Here is a 16733-nt window from a genome sequence, read left to right on the forward strand (position 1 = left end):
AGTTCTCTCCGCAGGCAGGGTGCTGAGGGAACAGAGGAGCTTCCCGGTCCCTCCGCTTCCCGGTCGGACCTGATTTTTCCAGTTGCAGCGTGCCGTTCTTGAGGTCGTGTCTGGCGTGAGGTGATTTCCTGCCCCCACCGTGGAGGTCCGCGAGGGAAGGAGAGGGCCGTTATTCCCCGCTGCCTAGCGTCGTGGTTTCCAGAGGGAGGAAGGGAAATGTCGGTTTCCCCGCTGGGCGGCTTGCATGGACACGGGGCTCGGCGTCTCCCGTGCCGGGAAGGACTGGTAGTGCCGTTGTCATGTAACGGTTGCTGAAAGCCTGCTCTTTGGTATTGCTTTCCCCCAGGAGTGAAAAAATGGATGAAGTCGCTGGGGAACTGAAGCAAGCGCTCCCAAATGTGTGTGACAACACTCAAGTGCATGTGGAAGTTCTTCAGAAATCAAACAGGTCTCCAGTCGGAACTTCACTTGTTGGAGCTTGTGTCCTGCTGCACTTTGACCCTGTGCCGTGCACAGCACTCTGTCCTGCCTTCTCTATATTCTCCCATAAGTTTCCACATAGGTGTCTCTTCCTAAGATTGAACAAACCCATTTCTCAGATTCTTGTGTGTCTTGTGACCTAGCCTCCAAATCGAGTCTGTTTCTATACAGTGGAGCATAAAACCACACACAGTATTTAAGATGTGGTCTCACAAGTGGCTAGTAGACTGAAAGAATCTCTTGTCCTAATATTTGTGCTTAGCCTAAAATGAGGCTGGCTGTTATTGTGGGAGCACGTGACTCATTGCCGTCTTGTTCCCCAGGCATGTTGGACTCTGGTCTGTACTGTTTGCTGGGTAGTAGATGGAGGGACGAGGTTTCATGTTTACTTTTGTTGAACTTCAATAGATTGTTGTCAAACCCTATCTTCAACCTGCAGAGGTCCCTCTGGTAGGTAGCCCTCTAGTATACTGAGAGCTTTCCCTGCTTTGATGTTAGCCATGAAGTTGCTGCAGTTGCTTTCATTCCTGTTGTCCATGGTGTAAATGAAGATGTAAAACCACTGTGAGTCCCATTATTGCCAGCACTGCCCCACCTTTCTCAACTGACGTGCTGGCAGGTCTGCTTAGTCTTTGTACTTCTAATCACAGCCTTTTCAGCTGGACAGTTTAGCCATGTTGTCTCATTATCCAGTTCTTAGCTTACCAATTTGGCTATCTGGATACTTTGGGAGACTGTATCGAATACGTTGCTAAAGTCAAAGTGTGAAATGTCCACTGCTCTGATTTTGTCAGAATTAAAAGACAAGGGTCTGTGAATCCACACGGAATGTATCACCAAAATTGCAAAATTAAGTTAAAGCCTTTCTGAAATCTTAAAATGGTGTTCCTTTTTTTCTGTCGTTTTTGCCTCTTCTGCTAGAATTCTCCATATAGCATGTCCCCATCCTGAAATACCAGCTGTCCTTAGACTTGAAAGCGTAATAGAGCTTCCAAGTAAAGTGTACCAAGTTCAGTTGAGTAGTTTGGCTATGAGTTTTTCTGCTTTTCCTAGTTGAAACAGTCTGGGTGGTTTGTTTTGGGGGTTGGGGGGAGAGGTTGTATGGATTTTTTTATTTTTCTGAAAGATGGAAGCTTTTTTCCATGTGTGAAATAAATCATTTTTATGTTACTTCATACTTCCTTATAAATGTCAATGTCATAAATAATGCTCTTTCTTTCTTGTTAGTGTGGCCAAGAAAGAAGATATCAGGATGAGTGTGTTGAAACTGTTGAACAGACATAACATTGTGTTTGGTGATTACAAGTGGACAGAATTTGATGATGGTTTCCTTAACAACAATGTGCAGTCTGTATCAATTGTGGATACAGATCTGAAACTGAAAGACAGACAGGTATTCACAATCAAGAACATACAGCTCTGTTCATATGCCTCTGAACTGGTTGTAGGTAGACTACTGATAGCTAAAGGGCATAAACAAGACAAGGTTTCTAGGATGCTGTAGTATCTTTAATAGCCAAACTGGTATAACTGGGAAAAGGTGGGTAAGTTTTTGGATCTACACCCCTAACTAAGGTCTGAAACAGAAGTAGTAGGCTTCAAAGCTGGATGGACCAAAGCTGTAACTTTTTCATGTTATCATTAGGTTTGACTGATAAATATGATGTATTAAAATTCTTTCTATGTCTATTCTAGCCCATTGACTTGAGCAAAGGCAGTCTTTCTCTTCATATTTTTCATCTGAATGAAGAAGGACCAAGCTCTGAAAATCTGGAAGAAGAGAATGAGGATATCATTGCGGCTAATCACTGGGTGCTACCAGCAGGTACCTATATGGTATTTCTGGAAGGTCTAGGGCACTTACAATGAAAGTTGGAAAGGCTAGAAGGCTTCGTTCTCCAATAGGGCATGGCCTGTCTGTTACTGTCTTGTGCTTGGAGAGCTTGTATTCTGCGACTGGGAGAGGAAGTACAAATCTGAGCTTAAGCTCAAAGGGAGCTGTTCTGAGATATTTCTTGCTCTTTTGCATATTGTAAAAACATGCCTAACTATCCATTCTGGAAGTATTCAACCTGATACTTTGACATTATTCCTATGTTATTGTGGTTTATAATTGTTTAGTCTTTATTTATTCTTTACTGAAAGTTAGAAACCAGCAGCTAGAAATTATTGATACCCAAAACAAAATTTATTTTTTTTCTTTTTTCTTGTCCTCTACATATTGATGTTAAAAAAGGAAAAAAACCCTGAATGATAATTGGGCTTAGAACCCTCCTCCCACCCCAACTTTTCATATCTCTGTGTCTTGGGGAAATGTAGGTTCATCCCTTATTGCGGGTAGAAAGAATAATATTTTTCCTTTCATGTTAAGAAATGAAGAACATTAATTTTTACTCGCAATTATTTGAGGAAACAGAAGTTGTGAAACTCCTGAATTTGTCTGTTAGAAAGTAGTGTTTGCATTTTGAGAAAAAAATTTTTTTCCCCAACTGTTTTAACTGCTCTCATATATTTGTTCTTAATCCTTAATTTTAGTTAAGAATAATTTAAAAAACTGCTTTGTGCTGCAGTGATAGATTACAAGATCTCAGATTGATTTATCCTAAACAGGTATATAATGTATTGCTTTTGCAGCCGAATTCCATGGCCTTTGGGAAAGTCTTATCTATGAAAGTGAAGTAAAATCACATGTAAGTTGAAAATGAATAAAATTAAAATTGTTTGAGAAGAGTTGAAATGTAGCCTGTCTGAAGTTTGCTGCATCCTGTGAAGAAGTTATTTGGAAATCACCAGCTCAAAAAACCTTTATGTAGTTTTTGATAGTTACATACTTCTTTGAAAAACGCTTAACAAAAGTCAGAGCTGATGTTTTGAGATTAAACATCGTATCTACAACATATCAATACGTATTGCTGTGAAATCAGCTTTACAAAAATCTGTTTCCCAGTGAAACTGGGTTCAGTGGTGCTTATGCCACAAATGATAAACAATTTCTTCATATGCATTGGCTTATTATACAGACATCAGAAATTCAACAGCTAGAGGTGTTTTGGTAGCAGCTTATAACATCTCTCACTTTTGCTTTAGGCATATCAGCCTCTGTGAAAAAAAATATGGATGTTCTGTAGAACAGGGTAGAAATTTACTTCATTAAAATACTGAACCTTGTTTTAAGGCTCATTAGTTGCATAGTTTTCTAGAAGGGAAGAAGAAAACTGGGGGAAAGAAATTAGAAAAAAATTATGCAGCATTCTTTGAAATTGATTCTCTGTTTCGCCATTCTGAAAGTCATAGAATCAGAATAGTTAGGGTTGGAAAGGTCCTTAAGATCAAGTTCCAACCCCCCTGATCTGTTGTCTTTGGTGTGGCACAGATTACCTTGCAGTAAACTAACCAAGGAAACTATATTACTTAAAGTGTTTAACTTATTGTGTGGTGCACTACTTTCTATCTGGTTTTGTCTCATTGATTGGTCCACTGTGACTATAGCTAATGATCATGTAACAAAAGTGGTTATTACCATTATATCAAATGGTCATGTAACAGGCCAGGCAAAAGGTAATAGGAGTTTAATTACGTGTTTCTGACAGCAGCTATGTAGTTCATTGGTAGCAGTAATGTCAGCCAGCAAGCACTGTTACTGTCCATACAAATCCCCATTGAATGATTTAACTAGAGTGAGTTGGCTCCCACTTAAAAGCTGGTAAAATATTTAGAAGAAACAAAGTAGTTTCATGGGGTCATTTTCTAGTTTGAAGATTCTGTGCATTCATCAAAGGTTGCGATGATAACTGCCAGTTTATAGAATTGTAATACTGGAATCTGAAATTTAATAACTGTAATGTAAAAACCACACATAGTTCAGTTGCTCTTCGACAGCACTCACTAAGATGTTTTTTGTGCTTGTTAAAAAAAAATTACTTCTACCTGAAGTTTTTGGACACAAATAACTAATTCACTAGCTTGTTTACAATAACATAAACACAGTATTCTCACTTAAGACTTTATAACCATCTATAGTAAAGCAGAACATTACAATGATTGTACTTACTTCATTTATAAGGTAAACAACAATTAATACATCCACATTTGTCTGATTTATGGAGCTGCTTTCCAAATCATCTGTGAAATTACAAGACCTTAATTAGACTTACTGATGGGCTAAATAACAGCAAGTTAATAACTGTTGACTGTCAGTGTATGTTGGTAGAAAGAAGTTAGGAGAAGCAGCTTTTAATGACTAGAATTACAACTACTTAACTTTTGTAAAAGCAGTTGTGACGAATGTTCATTCTTAAACAATTGAGCTAGCTGGGTATAGTTGGGTTCTACAGACTGTAGTGTTTGCTGTGAATTTTCAAAATGCCCGTGTTGATATAAGAATTGAAAAACATGATGGATGGAATTCAGTTTTTTTGCTGTTGTGTAATTGCTACATCTTGGGCATGACGTATCGCAGGAATACTATTATCCTACTAAGACATAGAGATCAAAAGCATATTACAGGTAACAGCAATATAAAATAATATGGTATCAGGTGTTATTATAGGCAAAAAAATCAGTGTAGATTCACTCCTGAGATTTGTATACATTTTGTTAAGAGAGTTCTCTACTTCCTAATTCTAGATAATTCTAAAGTGAAGTAGTAGTATTTTGAGAAGCAGGCATTCAAGGAAATGCATGCAACTTCCCTTATTTGAAAGGATAACCAGTCTATAAAGTCCTCATAGTAGCTGATACAAATGCTTTGGTAGAAAGGAACTTAAATGTGACAGGAAATGCTTTGGTGGGTTGACTACAAAAAACTGAACAAATATACAACATCTAAAGAGGACCTGGAGTTTGATTCTTTGACTCAGTGTGCTTGGGCAGTTTGTGTTTTAAAGACACACTAGAAGTGGGATAATGGAAAATTAAAATAATTTCACTTTCCTAAAGCATTTCATTTACTCATGTAAAGGTTCTAGAAGTCCGTTTGTGCCCAGTACATGCTATGTTTTTTTCCTGAGGGCAGGAAAGAAATTAATTTCCAGTCTTTGAGAGAGAAATTTTACCTATGTCTAAATGACATAAACCTATTTTTTTTGGTCTTTGAGTATATAGTAGATGTAGTTAGAAGATTGCTTCTAATTGTAGTTGTATTTTTTAATAAGTCTCTAATTTGTGTGTGTCTTTTTCTTCTTTATAATTAGTTACTTGATTATGTGACGACAACACTACTATTTTCTGACAAAAATGTTGACAGCAACTTGATATCATGGAACAGAGTTGTTTTGCTGCACGGTAAAAATTGTCTGTCTTAAATCAAGTACCTGGCCATCTGTTTATACTTTCTTTCTGGTAAAACTTGTATTGCACTTCTGTGTAGTGAATTTAGATGATGCAAAAGCAGCAGGGAAGTGCTCTCTCCTACACAGATTTAGATTAAATTTAATGTCAGAATGAAATCAATGTTCACATGTACTGTGTTTTGCAGGAATTTAGATTCTAGAATTTACAATGCAGTTACAGTAGTTGGTTTTGATTTTTATTTTTTTCTTAATTTTTATTTTTAAGTGATGCTGTTTTTTGGGTTTTTTTTATAAAGTGCAAAAGGTAATGCAGCTACTGAGAGCATTAGGAGCCATATATTTCTTACAGTTCTATTGCAAAATTAACACTTTGTTAATTATAGCGCTATGAAAACTTTTGAGGAAACTGGGAAATCAGTCTGTGTGTTATATTATTAACACTGTATTGTATTGCCAAATATGAAGGCAGTACTCACAAATTTGGTTATTACTATTTCAGTGAAGCCATAATCTTCAGTCAGTCCTATTTTACTGTGTAGGTTATACCATAAATGAGATTAACATCAACTGGATCAGTTTTCTTGCAAAATGCAGCTTGCTGTTGATTAATCAATAGCAAGTCTTGACAATTTTGTTGTCATGACTGGCATTCATAAATAAAAAGGTCATAGTGAAAATGTTTTTTACGAGTGTTGATTATATTAAAGTTATAACCATCAGTTTAGAAGCTGCAGGATATTTTTGTTTGAAAAACTATTTATTTCAGACTATTAACAGTTTATTTAGGATTTATTTAATTTTTGTAATGAGTTCATTATTGCAATCACAAAGAAGTTAATGCTGGGAAATCCTCAACTGTTGTAATGCAAAATACATTTATGCTGAACTGACAGTATTGGTTTTGAATAAAAGTACTGTCTTCTGGTTCATGTTAACAGTTTGTTTAGCACCCATACATCATCTTCCATACATTTGTTCTGTGTTTAGCTATGCTTGTACTTGTCTATTTGGAGATGGTCTGTGTTGCTCTTCAGTAGTGTCAAAACAGATCCAAAAGGTTTGTCCCACAGCATACTTCCTAAGATTCTCTGTGTTGCCCCAATGTAGACATTTCTAGGCAAGTGGACAGCTGGTCAAATGTGTTTCTGGTTTGCATGTTAGAAAAGCATGTTTCAGGAAGATATGAGCATAGCACTGATTTTTGATATTACTGTTAATCATAAGCTAGGGGTGATATTTCTGACTTCTGTGTCTGTTTTGTATTTTAACTTTATGGTGCATACATATAAGCTATTACACTAAATATACTAATAATTGAAAATTATATAAATTCAAAGGTCAGCTGTAGGACTGCAGCTGAGTCAGCAATCTTCTAAAACTATGTTGGTGTTCACAATCATTGTCTTTGTGTTTTTATTCTACAGTTACTGCTGTACTGAAATAAGGTAGTTATTATGATGTCACATGTAATTAACAGTATAATGCAGATTCTGTGTAATTTATGGATTTGATTTCAAACCAGGTCCTCCTGGAACTGGGAAAACTTCTCTTTGTAAAGCACTGGCTCAGAAGCTGACAATTCGGCTGTCGTACAGGTGATAATTTTTGGAATTTTATTCACTTAGTTTACTACTGTTAATTGTTCTTTTGCAGTAGCCCAAAGATATTTAATACTTGATATTAAGTAAGTGGTGCCAGATGCTAATGCTCATAGTTCTTTGCTAGCCAGGTGAACTATAAATAAAATTGATTCTGACAGAGACTGGTTAGTATATTTTAATGTATTTTAAAATGTCTATTTATGCCCAGGTATGTGAAAAAAGTTCCAGTGGTGATATAGTAATTTGTTTGTGCTCATCTTATACATCAATTAATATTAAAGGACAAAGAATCACAGACTATTGAGCCTGCTATTTGTATTTTCATGTTCAAGAAAGCCTGGTTTTAATAGGTAGTAATTTTTGTGACCAGTTTGTTTTGAACTTGGGTTGTCTGAATGCCACAGTCTGCAGAGGTCAGTCTGTATATCAGGTGAGTAATAAGTTAACCTTAAACTTAACAAAATTATATGCATATATTTTAAAAGTTATATAAAATGCTAGGTGTAATATAATATGTAAATACTGGAGTGGATCTGACTGTAGGCCAAGCTGAATTTGTGATAAACATGGTCAACATAATGCCTGGCTGAGGTATTTTGTTCTAAGGTTATCCATGCAGAGCTAAGTAAGTGAGCTTCTTGCTTTTATGTGTGTTCTTGCTATACTGAACAAAGCCTTACATGAACAGAAGAATGAGACCATTAGCATAGTACTGTTACTTAAACTGTGTTTGAATAGCACCTGTTCTAATGAAGGAATCCTGATAGTAATTTAATATAAAAAATTCTAGTGAGACATGTTTCTGGAAATGACAAACTCGAAACAGTTATTATGTTTTGAAAGTTAATTAGTCCCTAATTCACAGAATTAGTCCCTAATTCACAGAATTCCAGGGTTGAAATGGGGAGAGCAAGATATATGGAAGTTAGTGATATCACTGGCTTTTATGTACAGTAGAGTTGATACTTCTTTTTCTCTTCATACTTTAGGTATAGGTATGGACAGTTAATTGAGATAAACAGCCATAGCCTTTTCTCTAAATGGTTTTCTGAGGTATGTATTGATGCAGCTAATTAAGTAGACTTAGAAATTACACTGTTTCTGTTGAGCTTGTTTAATAAAATAAGTATGCATACAAAGATTACTCAGAAGAATTAATGTATTTGAGAACACTTAAATAGAAGCTATATTGGAAAGTTACTTTAAAAAATCAGGTAATTCAATTTTTAAATATGGTAAGGCATGAAAAGTTGTGTGATAAGGAAATAGTAAACTGCATTTATGCATATGGTTTCTTTCTAGAGTGGCAAACTTGTAACCAAGATGTTCCAGAAGATTCAAGAGTTAATTGATGACAAAGATGCTCTTGTATTTGTACTGATTGATGAGGTATGATTCTAATAGCATTGATGTACATAAAAATTAGCAGAAAGCAAATAGATGGGAGGGAACTATAAGAATGCTCACTTTTAAAGATTAATAAAAACATACTTATGATTTTTTGTAAGTTACATAACTTTGTGCACCCAAGTGAATTTTAAATTTGACTGATGCGGATTTCAGCGATTTGTGAGGAAAAAAGTATGATTTAGCAGGCAAATTTCAGCTGAAAATTAATCTAAAACTTTCTTGGTGGAAGTTCCTTTGCTGCTGTATGGTTTACAGATATTGTTTTAAACTTCAGAGTAGCCTAGGTTTGTATTAACTGTGCTCTTACGTATATCGTAAAGCTCTAAAAAGCATTATCATGGTTCAGTTCATTGTCATTCTCTTCTGGCTTGCATATGTAAGCACCTTAGTAAATATGTATTTTATTATCTTTGTTATATTGGAGTTCCTACAGGGAAGCTAATTCTAAATTCAATGTATTCCTTATTCTGCGTGTCTTGTTCCCCCTTTGCTTGCAAAATTTAATTCATATGATAAACAGCTTCCATTCTCCAGTCAGGAATTTCAGTCACTATACTTTACTTCCTTGACATTCCTTTCTCTTTCCTTGTAAATTCGTACTTAACAAAAATTTGGGAGGTGATGTTTTAGATACCAGACATAAGGATCAGAAGGTACATTGGACTATTTGCTTGCTGCCAGCAGTCCAAATGTGCAATCCTTTATGTTTTGTTTTGGGGGTTTGGGGAAGGGAAGGTGGGGAGGTAATTTGGGCAAATTATTATTATTTTTTTTATATATATTTTTTTGGTTCTCTGTTTGTTGGTTTGTTTTTTTTTTGTAGGTGGAAAGCCTCACAGCAGCCCGTAGTGCTTTCAGGGCAGGCACAGAGCCTTCAGATGCTATTCGTGTGGTGAATGCTGTGCTGACACAAATAGATCACATTAAAAGGTAAACTCATTATTGCAACAGGAAAAGATATTTGATTCCTGCTAAATCTTAATTCCTCTTTAGAATACTAAACCAAATTGGTTAATGAACTATTCTTTGTTAATCATGGTAACTGTGAAAAGAAATAGGAATAATTGAACAGAATATTTTGCATGTAACTGAGTGAGCAATCATATCAGATGGTATGCTTCCTTTAAAGCCAGGGAGTGATACAGGCCAAATAGCCATGCTTAGGGAGGAGAATAAGGTCAGTGGAGAATTCATTCGTTATTTGGAGCTTCTAGATGTCAATTTAAAGCAGACTTGCACAACACGTGGCTTAGAAGCAATCATTAATGATGCTTGGTCTGCTTTGTGTGCTGGATTTAGTGCAGCCTACCGTATTCAGTTTTTTTCCTACCACTTTCCTCCCCTTTTTGCTTGGCTCTGTTCATAGAAAGAAAGGTGCCACATATTTGACCCTGTCTTGTTGCTAATGAAAGGTAAGTGGCTTCATCACACATAAAAGTTCACAGGCTTCATCTAAAAATAGCTATGGTTAAGAATATTCTTTCAGTATTTCTTTGAGCAAGGAGATGGGTCAGAAACTATGCCAGTAGGCTCTAGATAGTTAATGTATAACACTTCTAAGATAGGGTTAAAGAAAACTGTGTACACTTGAGAAACAGTGTGCACTTGAGAAATAGTTGAAAGAATAGATTGGTGATCACTGGCCAAGAGCTTCAGAAATAGTGTAGTAAGTAGTGGCTGAGAAGGAGATAATTATTGTACATGTGACCTAAAAGTCTGCTTTTATCTTGAAGGTATCCTAATGTAGTTATCCTGACTACTTCAAATATTACGGAGAAAATTGACATGGCCTTTGTAGACAGGGCTGACATAAAGCAATACATTGGACCTCCATCCACTGCAGCAATATTTAGAATATATCTTTCTTGCTTGGAAGAACTGATGAAGGTAATATTTTGAAAGCAAGACTCTAAAATGTCCTATTTTAATACATTTGACATTTTAATCATATTTCCTAAATAACAAAAATGCACAAAATTAATTCCTTCTCTTTATTTCCACTCTTACTGTACAAGTTAATTTTGAATGTATTTAAGTTTTTTCATACAACAGTGTATAATTCTTCTTTCTAGTGTCAAATAATATATCCTCGACAGCAGCTCCTGACACTCAGAGAGCTAGAGATGATAGGCTTTGTAGAAAATAATGTGTCAAGGTTAAGCCTTGTACTAAAAGAAATCTCAAGGTAAGATTCTGAAATTCTATTTTTTTGTAATATATGAATTGTGAAATGATGTATTAAAATAGTGGAATATGGCTGGAGTTCTGAAACATCTCCACACATCTGTTTTCTTCTGGTAAAGTTACCGCAAAACCTATCAGGGGACAAAAAGTAGAAGTAATCAGGATTTTCCAACATTGCTTAGTCTCAGATCTAGCTTGGCTTAGTATTCTTCTGGTTTCCGCTGTGCCCTTTGAAGTCCTCTTGACAAATTGCCAGCTGGATTAGTAAGATGCCTTGGGTTTCAGTGGATATGGTGAATTGTAATGCAGTTTAGCATAAACAGCATTGGCCTTATTTCTTGCTAAGAAAGTGGGTTAGAATGCTTTGCTGCAATCTACCAAGTCAGTTTTTAGCATCGAGATGTAAGTGGACAGAAGCAAAGGTGAAAGGAGTAAAGTGCAAATGGACAGTGTTGTGATTTGCTGAGTATGCTAGTAGAGCAAAATAGTCTTTCACTTCAGCATAACAATTCTTGAAACAATAATAATTATATTTGCAATATTGAGCAATATATTCTTCCAAGGTGCTGGTTTCTGTAGTACAAAATAAAATAACACGCATAAAGTCAGGAAAGTTTGTTTTCCTTCTGCTCTATGCAATCTTAACCAGTAAGGAGCGCAGTAAAAGCAATGAAGTTTTCTTAGGTGTAGGAGTTTGGGTTCTATATAGAGGTATTTGGAGGAGACAGAAACATATATTAAGTAAGTGAGGTAAAGGGAGCAGTGTGTAACTGGTGGGAAGAAGGAGATAATCGGTAGCTGGGAGGTTCAGCCTTCAAAACCAAATTTTCAAGTCTTTCCAGGGTATGTCTATATACCATTTCAGTGTAGACATTTCCCCAAATTAATGAGATATGGCACAGTGACATGAAGGGCATGGTGTAAGCATCTGCAAGCAAATCTGACTATGCTATTTCTGTACCCTTGTTTGCTTTTCTGTACTGTATAGCCTTCCATAGGCTGAAAGTGACCTGCTGAATTTTGATTTGAGTATTTTAGAGGAACTTATGTGAGAAACACAGAACACACTTATTTTAAGAGTGGATATTTAGCATTTAAGCTGTAACTGTTTCTGTTTTACTATAGAAGAAGTGAAGGTCTTAGTGGCCGGGTCCTGAGAAAACTTCCTTTCCTAGCACATGCACTTTATATTCAAGTAAGTTTATATTTTAGTTTGGTTTTGGACAAGTGGGAAGACATTTGGACATTGTATGAAGTAAAAGATTTGGCTACACCCTCCTTTTAAGCTAAATTGCACTGTCGCTGCAGCTTTGTGGACTGGGAGAATCTTGTGCTTCCCATAATTTAAAATGATGTGTGGGATTGACCTGTCCAACAGCATTCTCTTTTAATTAAACATTATGAAAGAACATGGATATTGTTTCTCTGATAATGTCTTGCTGGAACAAAACCCTCTGCCACTTTATAAATTACGTTATTTTGTTAAAACCTTTTTTGAAGCAAATCCACAGTAATAGCAATTGACTTTGCATAGCTTGACTTTGCTGTGTTAGCTGGTTTAAAATAAAGCTAGAGGTTTATGTTTTGTAGCATTTTGAAGATTTTGTTACATGGAAGTCAAATATTTCTCTTTTAAAAGCTGATTTGTGTGTAAAATATTATGTATGCCTATTGCAGTAGTGTGTCTAACAAGATGTTCTCATTTTCAGTCCCCCAGTGTTACAATGACAACGTTTCTTCAGGCTCTTTCACTTGCAGTAGACAAACAATTTGAAGAAAGAAGCAAACTTGCAGACTGTGTGTGATACTCTCCTGTTTTATAGTTTTATAGTCTGTATTGTTAACACTGAAAAATACAATCTATGTGACTGCTATGCATCTGTTTGTAAACACCCTAAAAACCCTGGAATGCCTGCTCTTGTTTTTCAAAACTTTCATTAATAAACAAGAAATTTTACAGCATATTTTTCAAAAGCTTTATTTCAAATGCCAGTAAGGGGATGTAAAACAAAATTCTTGCTAAAAGTCTGTTTTCATCTTTTGCAGTTATTAGAATTGGGCTGACTTCTGTTCCTTAGTTCTTACTAACTTTCTATCCGTGCATCAGTTTTTATACTTCTGGGGGTTTTTATATTTTTAACAGCAATAAATGTTCAGGTTTTAAATCGGATACTTCTGCCATAACTCTTTGTTATTGCTTCTGAAATCAAGCATGAAACTGGGAAGCATTTGAAGTTCTTGGTGGTGACCCAGACCCTTTATAGTGACAACTCTCCATCTTGAAATTTATTATCAGCTATTACTTTTAAAATTTCATTAGATTCAGAAGTTTTGAATCAAGAGATCACTTAATTGTATTTTGTAATACCACTTCTTTGTGAAATGCACCGACGTGAACCAGAATGGACCGTGTTTTCTTGCTGAAGAGTATGATGTGTAAGAAAGGTTCTTTAAAATGAAATCTGGTTCTATTTTATTTTATAAACATGACATAGAAGTAACAAATAATCTATGGAGAAAAATATTTTGTAGTGCAAAAGCCAGGTAATGTATGCATCCAGTTCCTAAAAGGAGCAGAGTCAACTTCTCCATGGTAAAATACATACCCTGTATAATACTGGTTACAAAATTGTCAACTCTTCTTTTTTTCTAAAGTATTTTACCTGCAGTCAGATAAAAGAATGAAATGTTAGGAGAGTTTCCAGATAAAAAGATTATTTTTTCTAAAATGAAGATAAAATAGTGAATTTAAGATAATGATACCCAGTTAATACATGCTAGCTAGTGGTATTGGAAATAATTTAATGATAGTCCATTTTCTTACTTCCTTATTTGTATCTTTTAAATCAATGTTATCCTATATATTCATGAGATGATTTTGTCATGACCTATTTTTATTGATGAACACTAGAAACTGTGCATTAAAAAATTGCACAGAACTTGTCAAGTGCTAGTATATTTTTATTATGGCATCTGTGTAAAGAGAGCCTCTTTGTTAAGCCTAAGTGTCTATTCATTGTCTTAATAAGAAAAATATATATTTTTCCCTATTCATCATCCCCCAACCCATCCCCCCCAATAAAGAAAGGTGGCCAGTGGGAGAAGATTGTACCAAATTCAGTCATTTGCAGTTGTGTTCTGTTTTTCCCACAATCACTGTTTTGTAAATACTGGCACATGTAAGGAACTTCCATAAAAGCCAGATGTAGAAAGTCTAGTGAGAGGCAAAATTTTATATAGCCATAGTGGATTTGTGGCTTTTAAAATAAAGGCATCTAAAGACTTAAAACAAGCACTCATTACAGGTGTACATTATTATATGTGCCTGTCTTGGTCCATATAATAGATATAGGAGTACTTCCATGGTAATGCAAAAGCATGACATTACTTTCTTGGCTGGATTTGAAGTTCTTTAAGAACTGTAGAGGTTGCACATATTGCCAGTTTTTTGTGTGTGTTTCATTGAGGGTAGATAAATTTCCTCTGGTTCAAAAGCAGACTTTACTAGCACTGCTTGTTTGGTCTTTCTGTAGACACATTGATTATATCAAGGCTATAAAAAACTGTGAAGACCAGCTCTTCCTGTTTACACCTGCCCTCTTCATTCCTGAATCTGAGATGACGTCATTTTCCCCAGCCATGTAGTTTGCCTTTTTCTTAACATTTCATAGATACTCGTAGTATTTCTTACTAAAACTAGGACACACTGGTATTCTGAGACTTTGGCAGAATTTAGAGACCATTTTTAGTGTTTGCGATTTTGCGAATACATGGATTTGTGCTATGGCTGGCAATAGTATAATATTTTATTACAATCCTAGTTAAGTAATCCTGATAAATGATTTATTTTAGGTTGCAATTCCAGAAAGAAAACTCACAGTGACGAAAGCTTATTTCTGTTTTCCAGTTGTGTGAAGCCTTTCTGCAATCTAGGAATTAGGCCTGGGAAAGGATGCTTGGCAGGTTCTAGACTGAACTGTTTTATCTTGTATATATACTCTGAAGTATGCACATTTTCTGCAGAACAGAGAAAGATGGTCATAGGAGCCCCCACAAAATCTTATTTAGCTTTTTTTTTTTTTTGCGAGCAAGTAACAGTCTTGTTTTACTGAAGGCAGACAAATAATGCTTGTGCTCTGCTTGGATTGCCTTATGAATTTCCAGCACTGCTGTATTGAAAGACACATTAGATATGAAGAGTCCTCATAGTAACCTCTCCCAGTCAATGCAAGTGTTCATGTTCAAATGCAATAACCATGGCTGTTCTTTTCAGAGGAGATTCAGTGGCCATGAATTAATCCTGTCTTTCCTATCTGTATTCAGTTAATGGTTATATGGAGGGAATAACTTAACCATAAATTGAAACAACTGTCTTCTAGCACAAGAAGCCCTTTAACTGATTGCTTCTAATTCTGTTCAAAGCCACTAGGTGGCAAGCATGAATCCTGAAGTTTTAGCAAGTCATGTGAGAATGGGAATGCTGACTGAAAGTCTCAAAAGCCCTAATGAACAAGGTAACTTTGAAACCGTGAAAATGCAGTGAAAATCCCTCTTCAAAATGTAGTATTAGCTGTATTGTAATGCTATAGAATTACTTTGCTTAGGCTTGCTGAAAGAGAGGTTCTGAGATATAAAATGTTTTGCCAAATAAAAATAAGCAATAGCAGGATTTGATCCAAAGGAAAAAAAGTGAACTTCCCAAGCTATGGCAGAAGTTGTTTTGTACTATAGTTTAACCATTTCATCTGCTGGGTGGGATCTAGGTCACTAGATGATGAAAGTCTGAGTCTGGTGAAGGCACAGACTTTCAGCATAGTGAGTGGAATGTAAGATTTTATGAAAGCTAAGTAATTCTGAAACAGTAAAATAAATCAAGTTTTTATTCATTGCAAAAAGAAAACATAGACCCTTTGCCAAGCTGAGCACTGCTTATTTTATTATGTTTCTGTGACTAACATTTTTCAAAGCAGCTGAAAGTGTTAATTTCTGATCCAAATCCAATGACATGATTCAAAACCTGGAGGGAAGCGTTTGAAGAGGGAAGACTTTTATTACCCCATTTGTTCACTGGAAAATATGCAAAGACAATGATTTTCTTAAAATTAATCTTAAAGGTTAAACGACTGTTTGAAACTGGACCTCAGATGCAAGGTCCTGCACCTGGGCTGGGGCAATCTCAAGCACAAACACAGGCTCAGTGGAGACTGGATTGAGAGCAGCACCGAGGAGAAGTACTTGGGGTTGAGGGGAGTTAATTGACATGAAGCTTCCCATGACCCGGCAGAGTGACTGGCAGTCTAGAAGCCAACCATATCCTGGGCTGCATCACCAGCAGCATGACTAGCAGGTCTCCTGAGACCCCCCCTTTTGCAGTCCTGCATCCAGCTCAGGGGCCCCCAACATAAGAAAGACATGGAACAGTTGGAGCGTGTCCAGAAGATGGACACGAAGATGCTATGAGGGCAGGAGCACCTCTGCTATAAAGACAGGCTGAGAGCTGGGCTTGTTCAATGTAGAAAGGAGAAGACTCAGGGAAGACCTTAGAGCAGTTTCCAGTGTTTAAAGGGGCCAGCAATAAAGCTGAAGAGGGGCTTTTGACAAGGGTAGGTAGTGAGAGGACAAGGGGGAATGGTTTTAAGCTGAAAGAGGGTAGATTTAGATTAGCTGTTAAGTGAGGCCCTGGCACAGGTTGCCCAGAGAAGTTGTGGCTGCCTCATCCCTGGCAGTGTTCAAGGCCAGGTTGGATGGGGCTTTGAACAACCTGGTT

The 16733-nt window shown here is 36.3% G+C and overlaps 1 protein-coding gene across 2 annotated transcripts; it reads left to right on the forward strand.

The window, feature by feature from the left end:
* Position 1: 1 nt before the first annotated feature.
* Positions 2-13658, forward strand: TRIP13 (thyroid hormone receptor interactor 13). Of its 2 annotated transcripts, XM_061346325.1 has the most exons (14): positions 2-120; positions 347-448; positions 1708-1873; positions 2176-2305; positions 3115-3170; positions 5673-5763; positions 7294-7366; positions 8362-8425; positions 8675-8761; positions 9606-9712; positions 10516-10669; positions 10855-10967; positions 12092-12161; positions 12676-13658. In XM_061346325.1, exons 2-14 carry the CDS (start codon positions 357-359, stop codon positions 12769-12771), a joined length of 1299 nt encoding a protein of 432 aa, XP_061202309.1. In that variant the 5' UTR covers positions 2-120; positions 347-356; the 3' UTR covers positions 12772-13658. The 2 variants fall into 2 exon arrangements, with proteins under 2 accessions (XP_061202309.1, XP_061202308.1); XM_061346324.1 differs by lacking the exon at positions 2-120 and having other exon boundaries at positions 176-448.
* The last annotated feature ends 3075 nt before the right edge of the window (positions 13659-16733 follow it).

This window comes from Neopsephotus bourkii, unplaced genomic scaffold, assembly GCF_033783945.1.
Source record: "Neopsephotus bourkii isolate Nb327-2 ecotype Australia unplaced genomic scaffold, CSIRO-AGI_Nbou_v1 NB_272, whole genome shotgun sequence".
Classification (NCBI taxonomy): Eukaryota; Metazoa; Chordata; class Aves; order Psittaciformes; family Psittacidae; genus Neopsephotus; species Neopsephotus bourkii.

What these genes read in the sequence shown, in the direction of transcription:
- TRIP13 (XM_061346325.1), top strand. Translation starts at nt 357, where the DNA reads ATGGATGAAGTCGCTGGGGAACTGAAGCAAGCGCTCCCAAATGTGTGT. An exon ending in TCACTGGGTGCTACCAGCAG is followed by an intron (nt 2,306 to 3,114) that starts GTACCTATATGG and finishes TTGCTTTTGCAG; the next exon opens with CCGAATTCCATGGCCTTTGG. An exon ending in CACATGCACTTTATATTCAA is followed by an intron (nt 12,162 to 12,675) that starts GTAAGTTTATAT and finishes TCTCATTTTCAG; the next exon opens with TCCCCCAGTGTTACAATGAC.